Genomic DNA, 20,398 nt, shown 5'->3' with positions numbered 1-20,398 from the left:
GACATGTCCAAGAGGATAATTAAGTGTTTTATACATTCTGCGAGTAAGCAGGCTTTTCCATACCTAAAGTAAAACCAGCCCAGTTCCCTGAAACCTTGCTGTAAAGTGATAATTAGACCATCTACCCATGGTGAGGCTGCAGATGGGTAGGATTATGGGTTGGATTATAGACAAGGTTATGGGCAACCCCAGAATCAACAAGTTTCACTTAGAGAGATCAGGATTACAGTCTAGGTGGATCCAGAGACTTCTGTAACATATCAGGGGCATGGGCTTCCAAATCAAGACAGATCCAAGGCTGAATCCTGGCCAGGCCAATGACTACGTATCATTGGGTTGAAAACCTCTGTTAACCTTGCTTTCTTCATCTCTATAATGGGCACAGTAATACCAACTTATAGGTGCGGAGAGCATTAAATCCAGTGTGAAGCACTTAGCAAGTGCCCAGCACAAAACAAGTGCCCAGCTCAGTGGGTAAGTAAAGCCTCGTGAAAGAGAGTAAGGAATCCGGAAACTGCCACCAGCACTGGAATGCTGGTGCTGTCACTTATCCACCATGTGCCCTTGGAAAAGTCACTTTACCCTCAGAGCTATTGAAGAGGGAGCAGTAATTCAGAATGGGAGGAACAGCCAATAATAACCAGCTCTGAGACGGGGATGATGACAAACTGAGTAGTAGCACAGATCAAATGAATTATTATGAACAGAGCAGAGGTAGAACAGGGCCAAGCTCACTGCACTCTGTAAGAATGAGTGATTATTATTATTAATGATGATTATTCAATCAGCCCACCAGAGAAATAAGGAGGGGGAGTGCATGGTGGTAAAAGTAAACTATTACACAGAGTACCAGGCCTGGTACAGGGTGTTGGAAAGAGCTGTTTTGGAAACTTACATCAAGAGCTGAAGAGTGTACACAGGCTTACCCCGTTCTGTAAATGCTGTGTCAAGTTGTTTAACCCATAGCAGTAAACAGCCAAGCCAAAGTCAAGAGGACAAGTGCTAACACACTCATCTGGGATGTCGCATAGCAATTTGGCCTCGGGGAACAACAACAAAACCCTTGCTCCTGTGCTTCGCAAACCATACCCTGCAGTCAGCCTGCTTCAAAATACCTGGTTCTCCAGAGATAGAGAACAAATCTTTAAGGTAAATAAGACACTACCATCTACAGCGCTGGGGTGCTCGATCTTTCCTCTTCATCTGTTCATTTTCTGGCATATTTATTTAAATTGCTCATCTTCTATAAATGCTGCATTTCAACTCATGAAAAAAATCAATAGATTTGGGCTGTTCTGTCCTTACTTCTAAACATGCTAAGAAATTGCCATCTCTCATTGTACTGACACTGTGTTAGGTGGAGAAATTGCTATTGGTACCTTACTCCACTTAAACTCACCAAGAAAACTATGTGTTTCATGAACTTTCCAGGACGTTTCTTTAGCCAAGGCTTTCTCTCTTGTCCTTTCTTCCAAGGGAAACAGGTAGTTATGAAGAAGGGCAGTGACACCTCAGGTTTTTCTAGAGGGAAATGACTATAGGCCTACATACTCTTAGCCTCAATTCCAAACTCCAGAATGCTAGGAAAATAGAAGGTTACCTTATAACTTCTATGGAAACAAGACTTAACCTGAAGTGACACAAGCCCCTAAATTTAAAAAATGTATCTAATTCAGTTTGAACATCACATACAGATTTCAGTATGCTGCTTGAGATCACACTGGGGGTGCCATGTGGTACACGCAAGGTTTTATTCTCCTCAAGGCAGTATTATTCTCCTAAACTCCGAAATTTCTCAATTCCAAAATAGGTCAGACCCCAAGTCCTTTAGATATACAACTGTCAACTTATAAGAGAGTTACTGATGCTGTAATGTTCCAGACACAGCTTTGTGAATATAGTCAGTGAGAAAAATAATTCTAGCATTTTTGTTTGTTTGTTTTTGAGTCGGAGTCTTGCTCTGTCTCCCATGCTGCAATGCAATGGTGTAATCTTGGCTCACTGCAACCTCCACCTCCCGAGTTCAGGAGATTCTTCTGCCTCAGCCTCCCGAATAGCTGGGAGGCGTGTGCCACCACACACGGCTGATTTTGTATTTTTAGTACAGACAGGGTCTCCCCATATTCTCACACTCCTGACCTCAAGTGATCAGCCTGCCTCAGCCTCCCACAGTGCTGGGATTACAGGCATGAGCCACAATGCCATGCCAATTCTAGCATGTTCTTTAAACTGCCTTCTTTAAAAACCAGAACTGGGACTGAATCTTTACACTGCCAATCTCATGATTTAAAATGGACAATAATCACTAATAATCACTCAGACACTTCACCCTTCCTTCCCTCAAGTGGCTGCTCCATAACTTAGTGTATGAGGTTTTACAGACGATACCCAGTGGAGAAGGCCACTTACCAGCAGACAGGTGAGGTTACCAAGAACATGCACCACCCCGTCATGTGGGCGCCTGCTCCTGGCAACGACTTTTTTTGGAAGCGCAGCCTGCTGAGCACTCCATGAGAACTGGGTTTAAATTTCTGCTTCATTACCTAGCAAGGTGCATGGTATTATGGACAGGCTGATATCCTCTGTGGGGTTCTGTTTCCTGTGTGCAAACTGGGGAGAATATCACCTATTATTCAGGACTGCTGGAATGAAATGAAGTGAAAGCATGTACCGAATCCACAGGAATCAAGGTTAGCTTCTTTCCACAGCCTCTTTCCCTTTCCACACCCTCTCCTCCTCTGGCCAAGACATTGTCTGGAGGCAGGCTGTAAGTAGAGAGCTCAGTGCTTTCTTCTACATGGACGAGCTCCTGCATGTGTGCTAGTGGTGCCTGTTTGTGTATTGCAAAGTCGAGGGAAATGGATTCCTATCAAGCTCCTTGAACACAACTGGAAATCTGAACCTCCAAGGAAAATAGGTGTTCAGTAGGGCAAGGGGTCTACAAGGAGACCCCTGTGCAGGCCCCAGGAGAACTGGGAGCAGAGGTATCATTTAAGGACACCCAGTTGCTCATAAGGGTGTAGCCTTGTTATTCTAGATCTGGCTGACAATCCAACGTAGGAAATGCTTTAACCTTTCTTAAATCAGAAGTTCTCACCCCAGCTACACAGACAGCCAGGCCCACCCCTGAGGTTCACTTAGTGTGGCAATTCTCACAGGTCTCCCTGTGATTTCAGTATGGAAGCCTAAGTTGCGAACTACTGCCCAGAAACTGTTGTCCAGGAGTACAAAGACTTGTAGGTACAAAAACCTGCCTACTTTGTCTACTCTGGTAGTCCAGCCTCGGGGAAAGGGTGGCTGGCAGCTGTGTCTATCATCAGAAAACCAAGGGGCCAGAAAAAAAATTACAGCTGGGCGCAGTGGCTCATGCCTGTAATCCAGTACTTTGGGAGGCCTAGCCGGGTGGACCACCTGAAGTTAGGAGTTCAAGACCAGCCTGGCCAACACGGTGAAACCCCTTCTCTACTAAAAATACAAAAATTAGCCAGGTGTGTTGGCATGTGCCTGTAGTCCCAGCTACTCGGGAGGCTGACGAAGGAGAATCACTTGAACCCAGGAGGCGGAGGTTGCAGTGAGCCATGATTGTACCACTGTACTCCAGCCTGGGCAACAGTGTGAGATTCCGTCTCAAAAAAGAAAGAAAAGAAAAGAAAGAAAAGAAAGAAAAGAAAAGAAAAGAAAGAAAACCAAGGGGCCACAGGAGACTGCTCCTGCACTACACAAGGCCCTGTCATCCAGGAAGGAGTCACGCTGGCTAAACCCACGCACCTGGGCAGGTGGAGGTATCTCTAACTGTGCAGACAGACAGGGCACCAGCCCTGGGTGTGGGGTGGGGAGCAGGGTGGGCTCTTCGGAACTGGTCAGGGAAGAGGACCTCTAGGGGCTCTATTTCTCCTCTGTCTGAGAACAGAGCCCCCTCCTCCCTGATTGGGAAGGGAAAAATACACAGAACAGGGCCCCAAGTAGCCCAAGAGTTATCAGAATCATATTATAGAGAACAAACGTTAATGTTTAACCTAAAGGGGTTTTTGGGAAACATGCTCAAGAGTTGCCAGTATCGTCCCACCTGGGGCTTTCCCATTCCTGGTCATCCTTGTCTTTCTCTTCTTTGGTGTCTCCAGTATGTGGGTGCTTCTGCACAATTCTCATTCCACCAGCTTTCACTGAAATGAAACAGAGAGAGTGGGATTAATGTGGAAACGGGGCTGCCTGTGGATCAGGGAGAGCTGCAAAGGTTCTGGTTGCCCAATGGCCACAGGTTACTCTGGAGAATCTGGCAGTGACAATGATTAACTCAGGAAGGTCAGAGTTGTCAGGGGAAATTCAATATGATCCAGCACTCACGCAATCTCTTACTAAAGAGCCACTCAGAAACTTTCCAAGGCCCTTGTTTTTTCTATTTGTTCACTTTTCACGTATTTTGTAAAAGCAGCAGCATAACCGGGGCACAAACTATATAACCAAGAGAGTGGCTGCTGCTTTCGGTTCTCCACACTGTCTTGACACAAGGGCTCACTTCAACCCTCTTCTGTGAAATTCACTTTCCCAAATATCGAAGATGCTTTTGATGGGGTGATATGGTGATGGGTGGCATGGGACAGCTCCTGTGTCTTCAAGGAGCCCAGGGAAGTGGCAACGAAGACTTCTGCAGCTTTGCCCAAACTATGCTGTGAAACCTTACCAGGGGCAGATGTTAACTTAGTTTTAAAAACAGCTTTATTAATATGTAATTCATGTAGAATATAATTCAGTCACTTAAACTGTATAATTTGATGGTTTTGAGGGCATTCAGAATTGTACAACTATTGCCATAATCAATTTTAGGATATTTTTTATCACCCCAAACAGAAACCCCACACACATGAACTGTCACCCTCCATACCAGCCCTCCCAGCTGCTTGCAGCCAGCCACATGGACTTGCTTATTCCGGACATTTGATGGAAGTGGAATTATAAAATATGTGGCCTTTGGTGACTGGCTCCTTGTCCTTAGTGTGTTTTCAGGGTTCCTCCATGTTGTAGCACATGTAAGTATCTCATTCCTCTTACTGCCAAATAATATTCCATTGCATGAATAATTCACATCCTATCTCTCCATTCATCAGTTAGACATTTGCATTGTTTCCACTTTTTTGGCTATTAGGAACAATGCAGCTATGGAGAACTTATACATAAGTTTTTGTAAGGACGTATGTTTTCATTTCCTCGAGTATATACCGAGAATTGGAACTGCTAGGCCACATGGTAACTCTGAGTTTGTCCTTCTGAAGAACCACCAAACTATCTTCCAAACCCTCTGCACTATTTCACGTTCCCACCAGCATGTGGGTTCCCGTTCTCCACATGTTCCCGACACTTACTACTGTGCGTCTTTTTAATGACAGCCATCCCAGTGGGTGTGAAGTAGTTTCTTACTGCGGTTTGATTTGCAGTTCCCTCACGGCTAATATGTTAAAACTGTATTGTAAGGGGTCAGGTGATTTAGAATCTAACAAGATGCTGGGAAATACCAGGTTGAACAACATTAAAAAGGTTTCCCTAAGAGAGACCTTCTTGGCCTTAGCGTGCCACCCTGCATGGGAAGACTTCTGAGAGGCATAGCGCATGCCAGCTCTCCCCAGCCTATCTGACTGTAGAACTTTTTTTGAGGCGGGGGGGCTATAATACCAGTTATTCTCCATCAGGACTACAGTGCTCCATGGAATGGAGTTTAGAAATGCTGGCTGGTCCTAAATCCAAAAAGCCAGCCTCGCGTGGTAGTCACCAGCACGTGTTTTGGGATCAGCACGTTCCTCTACGCCTTCAGCTATGTGGCCTCCAACTAGTTACACATATTCTCAAAGATTCCCTGCAGAAAGGGGATAGACCTCCACAGACTGAGCTGTTAAGAGGAGAGAGGTGTTCCGGAGAGCGGAGTGCTGGCTAGAAAGCAGAGCTGTTTTCCTTGCAGTCATTGGTCCTTCAGGCTCCGGCTGTAGGCCTTATCCAGCTTCCCCCTTAGTGTCTCTGCCACAAGCTGGCTAACATGACACAGTCAACTTGCCACGCCATGTCCTCTGGCGTTGTAAATTTGGGTGCATCCTGCTGAGTCACAAAAGTCCAGGCCAAGTTTCTTTATGAGGCTGATGAATGGTAAGGAGAATGGGAGAGGCAGCCTGGGGCTGACGTGCTTCAGGTTTATTGGTCTTCAACTTCCCTGGGAGACCTTGCCAGCAGCAGCCCCTAACTGGAGGAGATAGTGACGTCTGCTCCCAGGACCAGCAATGCCTCTGCAGCCGGCAGTTAGAAAATGGCAAAAGAGAGCACAGAAAATGAAGGACTGTGTTTAAACGTTCTTCTGCTGACCTGGGTTTGCAACTTAAATCTCCCTGCTGCCCACACAACTTCTCAATGGAGGGGACATTCTACTTGGGGAAGAGACAAACAGAATCCCGTTCAGTAATCCTCTCAAAAATCTGCTCTCTATCCCATCAATTGATTTCTAATCATTTTATTTTTCATTTGTAGAGCATACATTTTTTTGTCTCAAATTCACCAGGTCTGTATTTGATGGGGTCTACTGTTTCCTTGTAATTTCAATTCCTTTACATATTTAATCATTTTAGGTGTACTTGCCTTATAGTTGTATATCCAATTATTTGATTTTCTGAAGTCCTCTGGAGTCTTTTTTTTTTTTTTGAAACGGAGTTTCGCTCTTGTCACCCAGGCTGGAGTGCAATGGCGCGATCTCGGCTCACCACAACCTCTGCCTCCCAGGCTCAGGCAATTCTCCTGCCTCAGCCTCCTGAGCAGCTGGGACTACAGGCACGTGCCACCATGCCCAGCTTAATTTTTTGTATTTTTAATAGAGATGGGGTTTCGCCATGTTGACCAGGATGGTCTCGATCTCTTGACCTCGTGATCCACCCGCCTCGGCCTCCCAAAGTGCTGGGATTACAGGCTTGAGCCACCGGGCCCGGCCCCTCTGGAGTCTAATCCTGCTGTTTGTTTTTGTCTGTGGATTCTTGCTCCTATCCTGGGAGATTGTGGATGAGGACTCTGTCTTCACTGGGCTTTACCAGTAAGGATCTTATGGGGCCTGTGATGCGGACAGCAACCCTCTGGGGAGATGTTGCCCACATGTTTCTGTCAGGCCTGGAGAAGAGGTGCCTGAAAATCCTTTTCAAGGCAGATTTCTCAGAAGACAAATTGCCAGACAGTGCAAATATGAACTGAACTCTTGTAAATGCAGGCCTTCGTTTACAAATTCTCAAGGAGACTTCGGTCTCCATTTGGAGCCCAGGCTGACACAGCCCCCCTTCCTGGCCCTCCCAGGACCATTGGGCAGGTTTCCCTCTTCCACCCTTTCCCCAGGGGCGTGGCCTCTAAGCATCCAGCCTTCATCTCTCCCCACCTCCTCTGGGCCCACCTCTTGTGCTAAAGGTCTGAATTTGAGTTCCTTCTGTTTTGGGTTTCCAGGAATTCCTTTCACTTCGAGGTCCATTGTTTTTTTTTTAAAGCAAAAGGCAAAGACAAAACAGAGAAGTCCCACCATTTGCAGGCAGTTTTTAAATCTAAGATTTCCCAGCCTACGTAGTTGGCCTCCCAGTCAGAAATGGAGACTGAAAATACAATTATATAAACCTTAGGGTCATTTTCCACTCTCTTGAAACACTGAGAGTTATGAATGTTTTTGGCCCAAGGAAGAGCCTAGAAGAACTGTCTCACTAAATGTGTTTTAAAAATTAATTTCCCTCCCCCCTCCATCCTGCCTCTTTTCCATGCTCATCAGAAACTGATGAAAGATGCTATCATGGACTGTACAGTGTCCCCCAAAATTCACAGGTTGAAGTCCTAATCGACATACCCTTAAATTGTAACTGTATTTGGAGAGAGGGACTTCAAACGATAATTAAGGTAAAATGAGGAAATTGGGGTAGGGCCCTAATATAAGAGAAATGGTGTCTAAGAGGAGACAGTGGGGATGTGCACACAAAGACATGGCCTGCGAGGAAACAGCAAGAAAGCACCGTCTGCCGGCCCAGGAGAGAGGCCTCAGGAGGGAGCGGAGCTGCAGCGCCTTGACCTTGGACTTCAGCCTCCCAAACTGGGAGAAATCAATGTCTGTGGTTTAAGCCACCCAATCTGTGCTATTTTGGTAAGGCAGGCCAAACAAATAATACAGATGCCCATTTAAAAGTGATCTCTCAATCTTTTCAATTTGGTACACATAAAACTTTTAAACTATAGCTCACAGATGTGTTCAAAAAGTAAAAGTAAAAATAGCTGCACAAGTAACTACAAAGAAAACAGATGCTGAATGTCAAGGTGACATCTAAAGGTGACATTCAGCCTGTCCACTCCTCTGCTGAATCCAGCACACAATGTCAGAGCTGGGTCACCCAGCGTTAGCACACGCATTTAATTTAGTTTCTAAAACAATTAGCTTCGTTAATCCCTCTCAGTATGTCTGGTGATTAATGGCGCAATAAAAAGTGGCGATAATAATAATAATAACTCGAGGCTGAGGCAGATTCGTTTTGACTTGCAAAACTGACAAAAAATATGACAGCACATATTTGTTGTGATTGTTGTATCACTGTCTAGAACTCTTCATCTGTAAAACTACAAAGGCAGAATTACTTTTGCAGAAATCTTTGCAGAATTACTTGCAAATCAGTATTTTTAGGAGAAACAAAGAAACCTTAGATTTTTGTTGTGGTGGTTGTTATTCAAATGAGAGCTTCAAATTTAAAGAATGTTTAGCTTCCTCTTAGCACAAGTACTGTGCAGAGGCTAAGAACACAGACGCTGGAGCCAGAACCTTGGGTTCAAATCCCAGCTCTCCCTGTGTGTGTGTGTGCCTGTGCATAAGTGTGTGCACATGTGTGCATGTGTATGTGCTTCTGTGTGTGTGTGGGGCTGTGTCTGGGCAAGTTGCTGAAGCTCTCTGTGCCTCAGGGTCTTCCATCTGTGAAGAAAGAGTGACAACGTTCCCCTCTCTTAGGGCAGCTGAGGATTAATGAGTTAGCACACATCAAATGCCTCCAACAGGGCCTGGCACATGGGATGTGCTCAACTGTTAGCTAGTCTTATTAAATGGGGTTTTAATTTAACATTTAGTACTTAGAGAGGCCTCTAGAGTCCAAATTGCTGGTGCTTTTCCAGCTCTTCACCGTAGTTCCTTCAAGACCACTGCCCTGTGGGTTGCTGGGGAATGAAGGCCATGCCCTGTAAAGTGCCTGCCCACCGACCGTGGTGCTGACCACCGCCGGGACCTTCATCATGACATCACCACCTAAGGAAGCTTCTGGAGAATCACAGATCCAACTTCTGCTCTTCATCACCACTCTGTGCTGGGCACTGCTCTAACCCTGAGGGGTCCACACATCTTTCCATTGTATAGTAGCCCCATGGAGTAGATCCTGAGGCAGGGAGAAGGGGAAGCCAGCGGCCCCAAATTGCACTACTGGCGAGCAGCAGACTGGATTCCACCCTTAATCATAGTTAAGCCTTTCCTTCCTCGGACTCCTTCCAGGAAACAGAGCGTTACGTATGGCTTTTGAGAATAACTCAAAGGAATGGCCTACAGATAGGGCCAGGTTATTACACTACCTAGATAAGGGCAGAAAGTGAATTTGAAATGAAAAGCTCTCTACAGAGCAGCTGCCTGCCCAAACAGGAAAGGGAATGGAGGAAGCTTTACCTATGATCACATCTGGGAGGTAAGCAAACAGCAAGGAAGCAAGTGACTACCTACACCCTGGCCCAAGTATCCATCCTCAAGTGTCAGGATGCCTAGCTGTAAAACGAAGTCACTGGTGGCTTGCTATCTGCTAGTGCTTAGTAGCACACTAGAAAATGCTGTTGCAGCAGGAAGAAAGGGGAAATACTGTTAAGAGTCAGATGAACCAGGGAGCGGCTTCCAGCGGAGTTTGGAAGGGCTGTGAATTCACACAAAGGTCCCAAAAGCATTCACTGAAGGTACTGCCTCATGACTCGCAAGTCTATGCTACCTTCCCACCTGAGAAGAGCTATTGAAACGTTATTGAAAAGGAAGTGACAAAAGGTTCTGAGGACTGTTCTGGTGGAAAGAAAACACATAAAAAACCAAACCAAAACAGAAAACAACCAGTGCTGCAGGTCATGATTAAACCAAAGGATCTCAGGTATAGCAGTGCAGGCAGGTAAGCAAAGGGGTTGGTGAGATTAGGTGGGCAGAACTTCCTGATATGAACAGGGCAAGGGACCGTGGTCTATCTTAGTTAAGAGAAATGACACCACCAGGAGAGAGGAGAATCACTGGCAAGTGGAGACATATGGAAGCACATGCACCTGAAGGTGGGAATCCTAAAAAGTGGAGAGGATAAAAGGTGACAGGTGTCAAGAACGTGTGCAAAAAGTGGGTACCGACAGTCTGGCCCAACAACGGACATGAGTTATGGAAGACCCCAATGAGAACCTTGCTCCAGACCGAGTGGAGCCCTTACAGGGGCTTTCAAGTGTGCACACATAAGGTGGAAGTAATGGTTTGTGCTAAAAAATGAGCCAGAGTCCCAGGTACATTCCTGAATTTGCACTCTTGTTGGCTTCATCTCTAAAGAGGCTGACAAAGAAAGAAGGCAAACTGCTATTCTGTGCTCAGAATCACAGACTGTGAAGGTGAGAAGGCTCTTAAATTACAGGGTGCAACCCCATTCAAGAACAAAGTTCAGAGACATAGTGGGACTCTCCGGGCCACGAAGCTTTGACTCTGAACTAGTAACGACTGACTCTGTCGTCCACAGCAGTGCGAGTTCCATCCATGACATGGTTTTGACCCAAAGGACAAACTGAGTACTGACTGGGCCAGGAGGGCACCCTGCCAGATAGCTGACTGGGCCCCTTTCAAGCTGGGACGTACATGGAACAGCTACATGTATATCCTCGAGTGTAGGGAGGCTGACTTTAAAACCTTCAGGGGAAAGTAGGATCTGCTGCCTAGAGGTGCTTTGGAACAGCTGGCATTACTTGGTTGAGGCAAGGACCAGCCATGTGTTCGCCAATCTCACTCCCAGCTTCCCCGTAGTTGGATTGGGTCCATCAAACTGGGTCCTGGCCAACAGGATGGGGAAAAGTGACTTTGGTGGTCAGCATCATGTCATCATGTCCCCCGACCCTGGAACATGTGTGCGCTGGGCTACATGGCCAGGGGAAATGAAGTTTGTAGACGGAATTAAGGTTGCTCATCAGCTGACCTTAAGCTGAGGAAGAAAGAAAGGAAACTGCTATTCTGTGCTTAGGATCATAGACGGTAAAGATGAGAAGATTATTCTGGATTATCCAGGTGGGCCCATGTAATCTCAAGGATCTCCAAATGTGAAAGAGGGAGGCAGAAGAGTCAGGGTGCTGAGTGTAAGGTATGAAGATGTGACAGGTCACTGCTGCCTTTGAAGAAGCTTTCCTTGGCTTTTGGAGGAAAGGGCCATGAGTCAAGAAAAGTGGGCAGCCTCTAGAAGCTGGAAAAGATAATAAATCTGTGTCGTTCAACAGGGTTCATGCCCCTGTGAGAATCTAATATAGCTGCTGATCTGACAGGAGGTGGAGCTCCGGGGGTGATACTCGCTCGCCTGCCCGCTGCTTGCCTGCCCACTGCTCGCCTGCTGCTGTGTGGCTCAGTTGGGGACCCCTGCTCTAGGCTATCTAATGCATATGTTTTTTTTATATAGACACTCTTTTATTTTTGATTGATTTTTCTATCTAAATAACTTAGCTTGTTATAAACAAAAGCATTTTTATTGAGATATAATTCTAATACTATAAAATTCACCCTTTCAAAGTATGTAATTCAGTGGTTTTTCAGTATATTTGTGTAACCATCACTCACATCTGGTTCCAGAACATTATCATCCTCAAAAGAAACCCCGTAAGGAGCGTTATTTTTACAACCTAGTTTTACATCTACGTAGATTGGTGTTCTCTCGCCAAAAGTAACCTCAATCCTGATTTTATAGTAAGCACTTTACTTACAGTTTTATCACCCAGATGTGCATTTCTGTACACCATAATCCCTGTGGCCCCCTCTTCCTCCATCATCCACCCTTTTGAGTCTGTCTTTCTAAGGGCCCCTTTCTCTTCCTAACAGTTTATTTGTTGAAGAACCTACAGGATTTTCCACTTTGGGAATTTCTTGATTCTGTATTCATGCTATAATTAAGAAAAGTATTTTCAATATAGAAAAGTAATCAGGATTCTACTTTAAATATCCAAAATAAAATTTGTTTCGGTTAAAAAAACAATAAAACTGTGTTGTTTAAAACCACTCAGTTTGTTGTGATTGGGTGCAGCAGCCATAGGAAACTGATGTGATAATACATACCACTTGCGGGTCACATCATACAGACCCCAGCATGGTGACCTACACTCGTCCCCTCTGCAGCAGCCACACATTGAAAAGCTAGTGCTATGCGCCAGCGGATGTTTGGGCCTCTGAATTGTTCCTTGTAAGAAGACCACCCCCCCAGGAGAGAAATGAAACTTAATTGGTTTGGCCACTGAGAATTTAGGCTGTTCTCTATAACTAATCTAATACTTTATACAAAAGTGACTATTCTCCATAGAAACAAAAAAGATTTCTGAAGCTGAGAAGTGGAAAGCAGTCACAAAATCAAGTAAGAATGCACACAGCATGGGCCGAAATGAAAAGAACACTCACCAAAGACGTTAGAGGCCACAGATAACCAAAAATGGCTAGGGAAGGCTGGGTGCGGTGGCTCATGGCTATAGTCCCAGCAAGTTGGGAGGCCAAGGTGCACGGATTGCTTGAGCCCAGGAGTCTGAGACCAGACTGGGCAACATGGCAAAATCTTGTGTCTACACAAAATACACAAATTAACTGGATATGGTGGTGCACACCTGAGGTCCCAGCTGCTCAGCACACTGAGGCGAGGATCTCTTGAGTCCAGAAGGCCAAGGTTGCAGTGAGCCAAGGTCACAGCGAGCCAAGGTCATGCCACTGCACTCAAGCCTGAGTGAGACCTTGTCTGGAAAAAAAAGAAAAGGCTACAGAAAAGGTGAAATGCCACGGCTGCCTTGACAGGAAGCTTCTGGGGAAAAAAAAAAATGTAGTAACTAAAGGGTCTTGTTTTCGTTGGCATGTTGGGAACAAGAGCAGACCTCTTATCTGGACCTTCAATCTTTGGTCCTGACTGGCTGACACTGGGACTATGCTTAGCACATCTGTGACTGTATGGTTAATAGGAGACAAATTAGTCTTCTGTTTCTAGCAATCGATTCTGAAAACCTTTCTGCAGGGAGATAATTCAGGGAGAATTACACTCAACTTTTGACAGGCATCCTTAACTCAGGTCTGACCAGTTAGCATAAGAGAGAACTAAATTACTTTGAAGTTACTAAAAAAAGTAACATGGTTTATTTTCCATTTTACTTGAAACAAATACAATGGTGTTTCTATTCCCATTTGATTCACTTTGAGAGGGGATGTAGAGTCTGCTTTTCAAAGAAAACCATATGTAAGATTAGTAACATTCAAAGCTATCATGTATCAGATTTGTGGGAGCTCTGCTGACACAGGGTTTAGGCTCCACTGGGAAATGGAGGGAAACGGAAAAGGGGCCAGCAAAATGTATTTAACAAAAAGATTTTACTCATGTCCCTGCCATAGACTCATAAAGACTTGCAGAAAGGAGTAATAGCATGGATTATAATTAGGTCTTTTCTGCTGTGAAATGCTATGACCGCTGTTAGATGAAACAGAAAGAATCTCACTAGTTCTAACTTTGCTAATCTGCATTTGCAATAACTCATCAAACAAGCAGTCTCACCCCATTTCTCTGTAAATACTTTGCAGTCAAGAGCAGTGGTGAGGTCTCCAATCACTAAGACTGGACTACTTTTACAGAGGACTGCAGACGACAGCACATTTGCTGGAACATGTGCAGTGCCATTCATCACGCATAAATAACAATACTGGTATTTGCACAGCACCTTTCCCTAACACTCTTCAGAAGCCTTTACAAACTGCTTCATTAATCACCCACCTTCAGAAGAGGCACCTGGCCAGTGATGGAATCCTCTGTCGGGCTGCTGAGATTCCAATAGGCAACAGCCTTTCTGGCTGCTCCCATTGACTGGCTTAGAGATGTTGGCAACAGACACTACAAATGGTTGGGTCAGAATATATATATATATATATATATATATATATATATATATATATATATATATATTGACCAAGTTTTCACTCTTGTTGCCCAGGCTGGATCACAGTGGCGTGATCCCGGCTCACTGCCACCTCTGCCTCCCAGGTTCAAGTGATTCTCCTGCCTTAGCCTCAGCCTCCCTAGTAGCTGGGATTACAGGCATGCACCACCATGCCCGACTAATTTTATATAGGTTTCACCATGTTGGCCAGGCTAGTCTCAAACTCCTGACCTCAGGTGCTCCGCCTGCCTTGGCCTCCCTAAGTACTGGGATTATAGGTGTGAGCCACTGCACCCAGCCCTGCGTCAGGTTTTTAAATGGTACTGTCCTCAGTATTTCAAAAGTAAGATGGCTGCTAATTTAATGAGTTAAATGTGTGAAGTGCTTAGAAGTGTGTCAGCACATTGTGACACTCAAAAAACTTCATTTGTGTTTCCAGTAATTCTGCTGCCCGAAGCATGGAAAGGGCCACCTGCATCCCTGTGTATACTGGAGAGAGCTCAGAGTGGGGTAAGGTGTGGGCCCGCTATACTATGGGTAACAGTGAGGAGTGAGATGAGGGGAAACTCAGGAGTGCTTATTGAGTATTTTGTGCTGCCCCCTGGGAATAAAGAGATGGAGAAGACCCAGCTCTGGAAGCAAGAAGATACGCAGAGAGGGAAACGCTGGTGCGCGAAGGAAAACAAGGGGATTGCAGGGATGTACAGGAGGGGATATGGGCCAGACAGCAATAAAGAGAAGACACAAAAGAACATTAAGATAGTCACTGTAAGAGAATTTTATTATTTCCGATTGACGATTTAGGCACAAGTCTGTTATCCAATTTTAGCACTTAATGAAAGCCTTCTTGACATTTTTCAGGCAGTTATTTTGATTTATGAACTATGCTCTTGGCTATCCTTGATGATTATACTTTATTGTCGTGGGCTGCCTTTTTTTAAAACTATCTACCCTGCAGAGCTGCCTACTCTGGCAACGCCAGACTAAACACGCGGAGCTTCCAGCTGAAAAAGGTTCACACAGGGTCCTCTGTCACACCTAGGAGAGTGCATTTGAGGGGTGCTGCTCTCAGGCCACTCCTCTAACTATGGCCTTGGAGATACATGACAGATGGTGACAGCCACTCTCAAGAGCTCACCCATAAATCTAAAGGAGCTGCCCCAAAGTCACCAGAGGAGTTTACTTGTGGGATGAACAGCGCTGGTGCCTTGATGCTGCAGAATGACAGGAGAGTCACTGAAGCAAAGGCAGCCCCACCCTGCAACTTGACTCAGGCCCAAACCTCAAATTTCATAAAGGAGGAAAACTGAGCCCAGTGAAGTGTGAAGTGATTTCTTCAAACTTAGAACCCAAGCTCACTGCTACACTAGCACAAATAGGCTGCCTTGTCCCTCTTCAGGGGTAAATAAACTACTTACTCTGTAATTCACAAAGCATTTGTGAATTTACTCTGCAATTCAAAGAAAATCAGAGTCCAGCAAAAAATTTCTTCCAGGGAGTTAGTATCACAGTTTATACCTCTGATCTTGCACATCTCCATATGGGCACTTTGGGAGGCCAAGACCGGCAGATCACCTGTGGTCAGGAGTTCTAGACCAGCCCGGCCAACACTGCGAAACCCCGTCTCTACTAAAAATACAAAAATTAGCCAGGTGTGGTGGCAGGCACCTGTAAACCCAGGTACTCGAGACGCTGAGGCAGGAGAATCACTTGAACCATGGAGGTGGAAGTTGCAGTGGGCCAAGATTGCACCACTGCACTCCAGCCTAGGTGACAAGAGTGAGACTCTGTTTCAAAACAAAACAAAAAACCTCCATATGGGTATGTCTCTGTATGCAACTTAATTACTGTACTTTGGTTCTGTATCATTCCAACAGATATGCTTTAATGCTGCACCTGTCCTGGGTAGTGGAGGGCCAGGGCAGGCAGCTGCTGCAGCTCCTGGAGACAGCCCACCCCAGGTGGAAATCAAGGTGTTCCTCCCCACGGTAGACAGGGACCCGCTGTGGTAGAATGGAAGTCAGTTATCCTGAAAGGAAATCACACAGAAAGAAAGAAAGAAAGAAAGAAAGAAAGAAAGAAAGAAAGAAAGAAAGAAAAGAAAGAAAGAAAGAAAGAAAGAAAGAAAGAAAGAAAGAAAGAAAAGAAAGAAAGGAAAAAAAAAATCTCCCTTTGAGATACATTTTTCCCCTCTTAAAACCAATGCAACACAAATTCCCCCAAAGTCTATTTTCCATTACAGTGGAATGATTTTCTACAACCCCATGCCTCTTAAGTCCTCTGGCATCAGACATTTTTCTTCCCTAGTGCCAGTTAGTTTCGTTGTTGAGAGCCTCCATCACCAATGAAAAACATTGCCTACTCTGAACTGCAACATATTTAAAGAACGCTCCTATTCATCGTGCTGGGGCAGAGAATTCCGGCCCTATAATGGAGGACAGCAGAGGAGAATAACGGGAATCATCTTTTTTTTTTTTTTTTTTTTTCTGAGATGGAGTTTCGCTTTGCTGCCCAGGGTGGAGGGCTTTGGCTCAATCTCGGCTCACTACAACCTCTGCCTCAGGTTCAAACCATTCTCCTGCCTTAGCCTCCGGAGTAGCTGGGATTATAGGCATCCGCCACCACGCCCAGTTAATTTTTGTACTTTTAGTAGAGAAGGGGTTTCGCCATGTAGCCAGGCTGGTCTTGAACTCCTGACCTCAGGTGATTCACCCTCCTTGGCCTCCCAAAGTGTTGGGATTACCGGCGTGAGCCTCCTTCACCTGGTCGGCAATCTTTATTGTACAAGAAAATGGTACAAATGTGCCACCACAAGAAGCCATGTTTCTCAAGGGCTTCTGTTCCTAGAAGACTGTATTACCCTAAGGCGTACAGTTAAGACCCTAAAAGAACCCCGCACATCCACACATCGAGGTGACTTGGCTTGAGACTCAAGGCCTTTGATCTTCTCACCAGCGCCCCTCCATATGGGCCGACTGCCACTGGAAAGGAGAGCAGACGTGGAAACAGACCCCTCTGGACAGAGTCCAAAGTGCAAACAGGAACTGTGCCCAGAGAGGGGAGGAGGTGGCACGAGCCTGAAGGCTGTTTAGGTCCCTATGTTCTAAGAAACACCACTCTTTCCTTGCTTTAACTGCCTTGGCTCAGAAGTTTAGAATTTGCTCAAAAAAAAAAAAAAAAAAAAAAAGAAAAAGAAAAAGAAAAAGCACCTCTGGGGAAAAAAAATTCGGGATGTGGAAGAAACTGGCGGTGAAAGTCATATTGAGTGATTAATGGTAAAAATTATTTCCGCTCCTGGGTTCCTGAGTCGGTACGAAACACTGGCAGCCTCTAATTAATCATCATGATATTAACACCACGGACTTTTCACTGTTTCTGTTATTTTCCTTCTAGACATCTGTACCATGTAAGTAAATATTACCCGCCCAAACTTTTTTATACGTTGTGCAACTGGGCTCGCCCACGGCACCGGAGCCTGCGCGCTGTCGCTCTGGTACGCGGCGGCCCGCGCGCCTCAGGCAGGCACGTCCCGGACCTCGGCGCCCGAGCTCTCCGCGGCCCGCGCCCCTCGAGAGGGCATCGGGGCCGGGACCCCGTGTCAGCGCCCACCGGGGCCCTTCCCGCGGAGCCCCCGCCCGGCGTCCCTGGGTTCGAGCCCGCCCCCGGCACCCACGCGTCGAGAGAAAGGGGAAACGAGTCAGTACCGGCGGGCGGGTGTCCAGCTTTAGTCTCTAGTTTTCCTTCGGGAGGCGAAGACATGGCGCGGTGGGGCTTCCGCGGGGCCGAGGCGGCGGCGCGGTTCTCCGGCCAGACGGGAGTGCGCGAGTGAGCGCGGGTGTGTGCGCTGGGGAGCCGGCGGGAGAGCAACGCGTGCGCGTGAAGCGCCGGGGCCGCGCCAGCACAGTTACAGACACCGCTGGGGAGGGGGCGTGGCCGCCGGGAGCTGACGTGGCGCGGCCAAGCCCACCCGCGGCGCGCGCGCTGACGTCCCTGCGGGCCTCGCCCCTCTGGGCCTCGAGCCACGCGTACGGAGCATGCGCAGCCGGCCGCGCCACGTAGGCTGCGGAGGCCGAGGGCGGAGGCGGGGGAGGAGGAGGGGGGAGGGAGGGAGGTTGGAGGAGGAAGGGGGTAGAGAAAGTGGGGAGGGAGGAGAAGGGAGGGGGAGGGAGGCAGGGCTCAGCTGGCTGCGGGCCCGGGAGTCGCGGGAGGTTAAATAGGGTCCAGCGTGAGGATTGCTCCTGCAGTGAACGCGCTCAGCCAGGCCCCCGGTTACGCGGCGGCGGCGGGGTGGCGGCGCCCACAGTGCGGGCCGGGCCCGAGGCGTCCGGTGGGGAGGCGACGGTCCTCCGAGGCCCTCCGTCCCTGCCGCCGCAGCGCCTAATGAAGCGCGGAGAGGAGAGTCGGCAGCGACCGGGACCGAGAGAGCAGGAACTTGTTGAAAGACGTGCGAAGGGAGAGCCTGCTTTCGGAGTGCGTGCGGGGCAGCGCTGGGGAACAGCGAGGGTGGCTTCTGTGCCCTGCCCTCCGCCGTTATAAACCAAAAATAAAATTCTAAGCCCGCAGACAAGGGATGGGCCCTCCCCTCCGCCGGTGGCCTTCTAAGTTAATCCTGAAAAACTAGTTCAGGCCTATGACGGGAAGTGGAAGTCAAACGAGGCCTCACAGACATCGGCACAGAGACCCAAGACTAATAGACCGACTCTTTAAGTCTGTAAACATTTGCAGTGTATTCCCAGGCTTCATCTACGTGACACCTTGGTCTCCACAACCCCTCGATGCAACCCGGACATCTCCTTCTCTTGAGTCCAGGTCTTTAGATGATAACTCTCAACCTACTGCCAATCAGAAAACCTTTAAATGTACCTATGGCCTGGATGCCCCCACTTCACGTTTTACCTCCCAAAGAGCTACCTACATCTTATGTATTGATCGATGTCTCATGCTTCCCTCAAATATATAAAAGCAAGATGTACGCTGGCCACCCTGGGCACATGTCATCTCATCGGAACTTCCGAAGGCCGTGTCCTTAACCTTGGCAAAATAAACTTCCTAAATTGATTGAGACCGGCCTCGGACGCTTTTGTTTTTCGCCTTCCTCTTCCTGTTGCCATGGCCGATCTTTCACTCTTGTGTCTTGGATCTTCTCGCCTTCCTCGGTGCTTTGCAACTGCGGTTAACTTCCGCACGTGCCGAATTCGCATTCAGACAGGCTTCATCGCTGTAGCGAAGGAAACGCCACCCGTCTCTTGGCTGTACTTTTCCCTTTGACAACAAAACTGTTCAGGGAGGTTGGGCTCCTCATCCCTTATCGCCCGCTCCAGTTCAGTTTGTCTGGTGTTCATCAAGCTCTGCTGCGCTGCCCTCAACTGCCGGAAGTCCTTTTGTGGAAGTCACTTGTAATCTCTGTGCTGCCAGATCCGACGGTCATTTTCCACTTTCGTTCCCCTTGAGCTCTTAGCAGCACTTGATGCAGCTGGCGTCCCCCTCCTCCTTTGCTCCAAAGGTCCCACATCACTCACTGCCTGCCCCTCCAGTTCTCTGGCCACCCTGGCTGGGCACTCTGTCAGCTTTGCGGTTCTCCCTCATTTAGATTTATAATCATTTGAGCATCCCAAGGCTCAGCTTTGGCCTTCTTCTCTATCCGGACTTCCCATAGAGAGTCACATGCAGCCCAATGTGGACAACTATCATGCAGATGCTTCTGGGTGTGGAATCTGCAAACCCATCTCTCTATTTCTGCCCCTCCACTGACTCCAGATTCATCACCACCACCTTGGCTTACCTATTTATTGTCTAACTCAGTACTACCCAACTCCTTGTGCGTCAGGGCACACGTGGAAATGCCGATACAATACGTTGTTCTTGCATTCCCCACTCCGAATTTCAGCATTTCAGAATAACTGATAGGATAACTGTTGGCCAGGCAGCAGCCATGATATGCTTGTCATTGTCTTGCATTCACATCAAAACTTGCAAGTGGGTGCCAGCAGTTTAGAAGAGACTCCTGAAATTAATACTGTGGTACTCTTTGAAGAGACACCACATCACTCACATTCTTGAAGGTTTAAGAATACCTAACTGATTAATTTCCCTTGTATGTATGTGCAAACGGGCTATATAGTTACAAACTCATGTCTTAAGCCTAAAGAACTACTTCTTGGAAGTATAAAATGAAAGAACTCATTGTATCTTTCATTTAATTGGCAGTTTTTACCCT

At 47.0% G+C, this 20,398-nt stretch overlaps 2 protein-coding genes across 2 annotated transcripts in view; one reads left to right on the top strand and one right to left on the bottom strand.

Annotated features, from left to right (window-relative positions):
* DAP (death associated protein) overlaps positions 1 to 18,093 on the bottom strand; it is an 81,147-nt gene extending 63,054 nt beyond the window's left edge. The window contains exons 1-2 of the mRNA XM_002745116.7: positions 17,886 to 18,093; positions 4,067 to 4,163 (exon numbers count right to left, since the gene is read on the bottom strand). Coding sequence (XP_002745162.1) covers positions 4,067 to 4,163; positions 17,886 to 17,940 — 152 coding nt within the window. The 5' untranslated portion in view covers positions 17,941 to 18,093. The remainder of the gene's footprint in view (positions 1 to 4,066; positions 4,164 to 17,885) is intronic.
* LOC144581661 (uncharacterized) lies at positions 17,939 to 19,245 on the top strand. Its single transcript, XM_078365995.1, has 3 exons — positions 17,939 to 18,006; positions 18,081 to 18,236; positions 18,426 to 19,245. Exons 1-3 carry the CDS (start codon positions 17,939 to 17,941, stop codon positions 18,715 to 18,717), a joined length of 516 nt encoding a protein of 171 aa, XP_078222121.1. The 3' UTR covers positions 18,718 to 19,245.
* The last annotated feature ends 1,153 nt before the right edge of the window (positions 19,246 to 20,398 follow it).

This window comes from Callithrix jacchus, chromosome 2 (assembly GCF_049354715.1).
Source record: "Callithrix jacchus isolate 240 chromosome 2, calJac240_pri, whole genome shotgun sequence".
Taxonomy (NCBI): domain Eukaryota; kingdom Metazoa; phylum Chordata; class Mammalia; order Primates; family Cebidae; genus Callithrix; species Callithrix jacchus.
Note: the sequence above shows the minus strand (reverse complement) of the source record. Positions and strands in the feature narration are given on the sequence as shown.

What these genes read in the sequence shown, in the direction of transcription:
- LOC144581661 (XM_078365995.1), top strand. Translation starts at nt 17,939, where the DNA reads ATGGCGCGGTGGGGCTTCCGCGGGGCCGAGGCGGCGGCGCGGTTCTCC. An exon ending in GGCCAGACGGGAGTGCGCGA is followed by an intron (nt 18,007 to 18,080) that starts GTGAGCGCGGGT and finishes GGGCCGCGCCAG; the next exon opens with CACAGTTACAGACACCGCTG. An exon ending in TGCGCAGCCGGCCGCGCCAC is followed by an intron (nt 18,237 to 18,425) that starts GTAGGCTGCGGA and finishes TTGCTCCTGCAG; the next exon opens with TGAACGCGCTCAGCCAGGCC.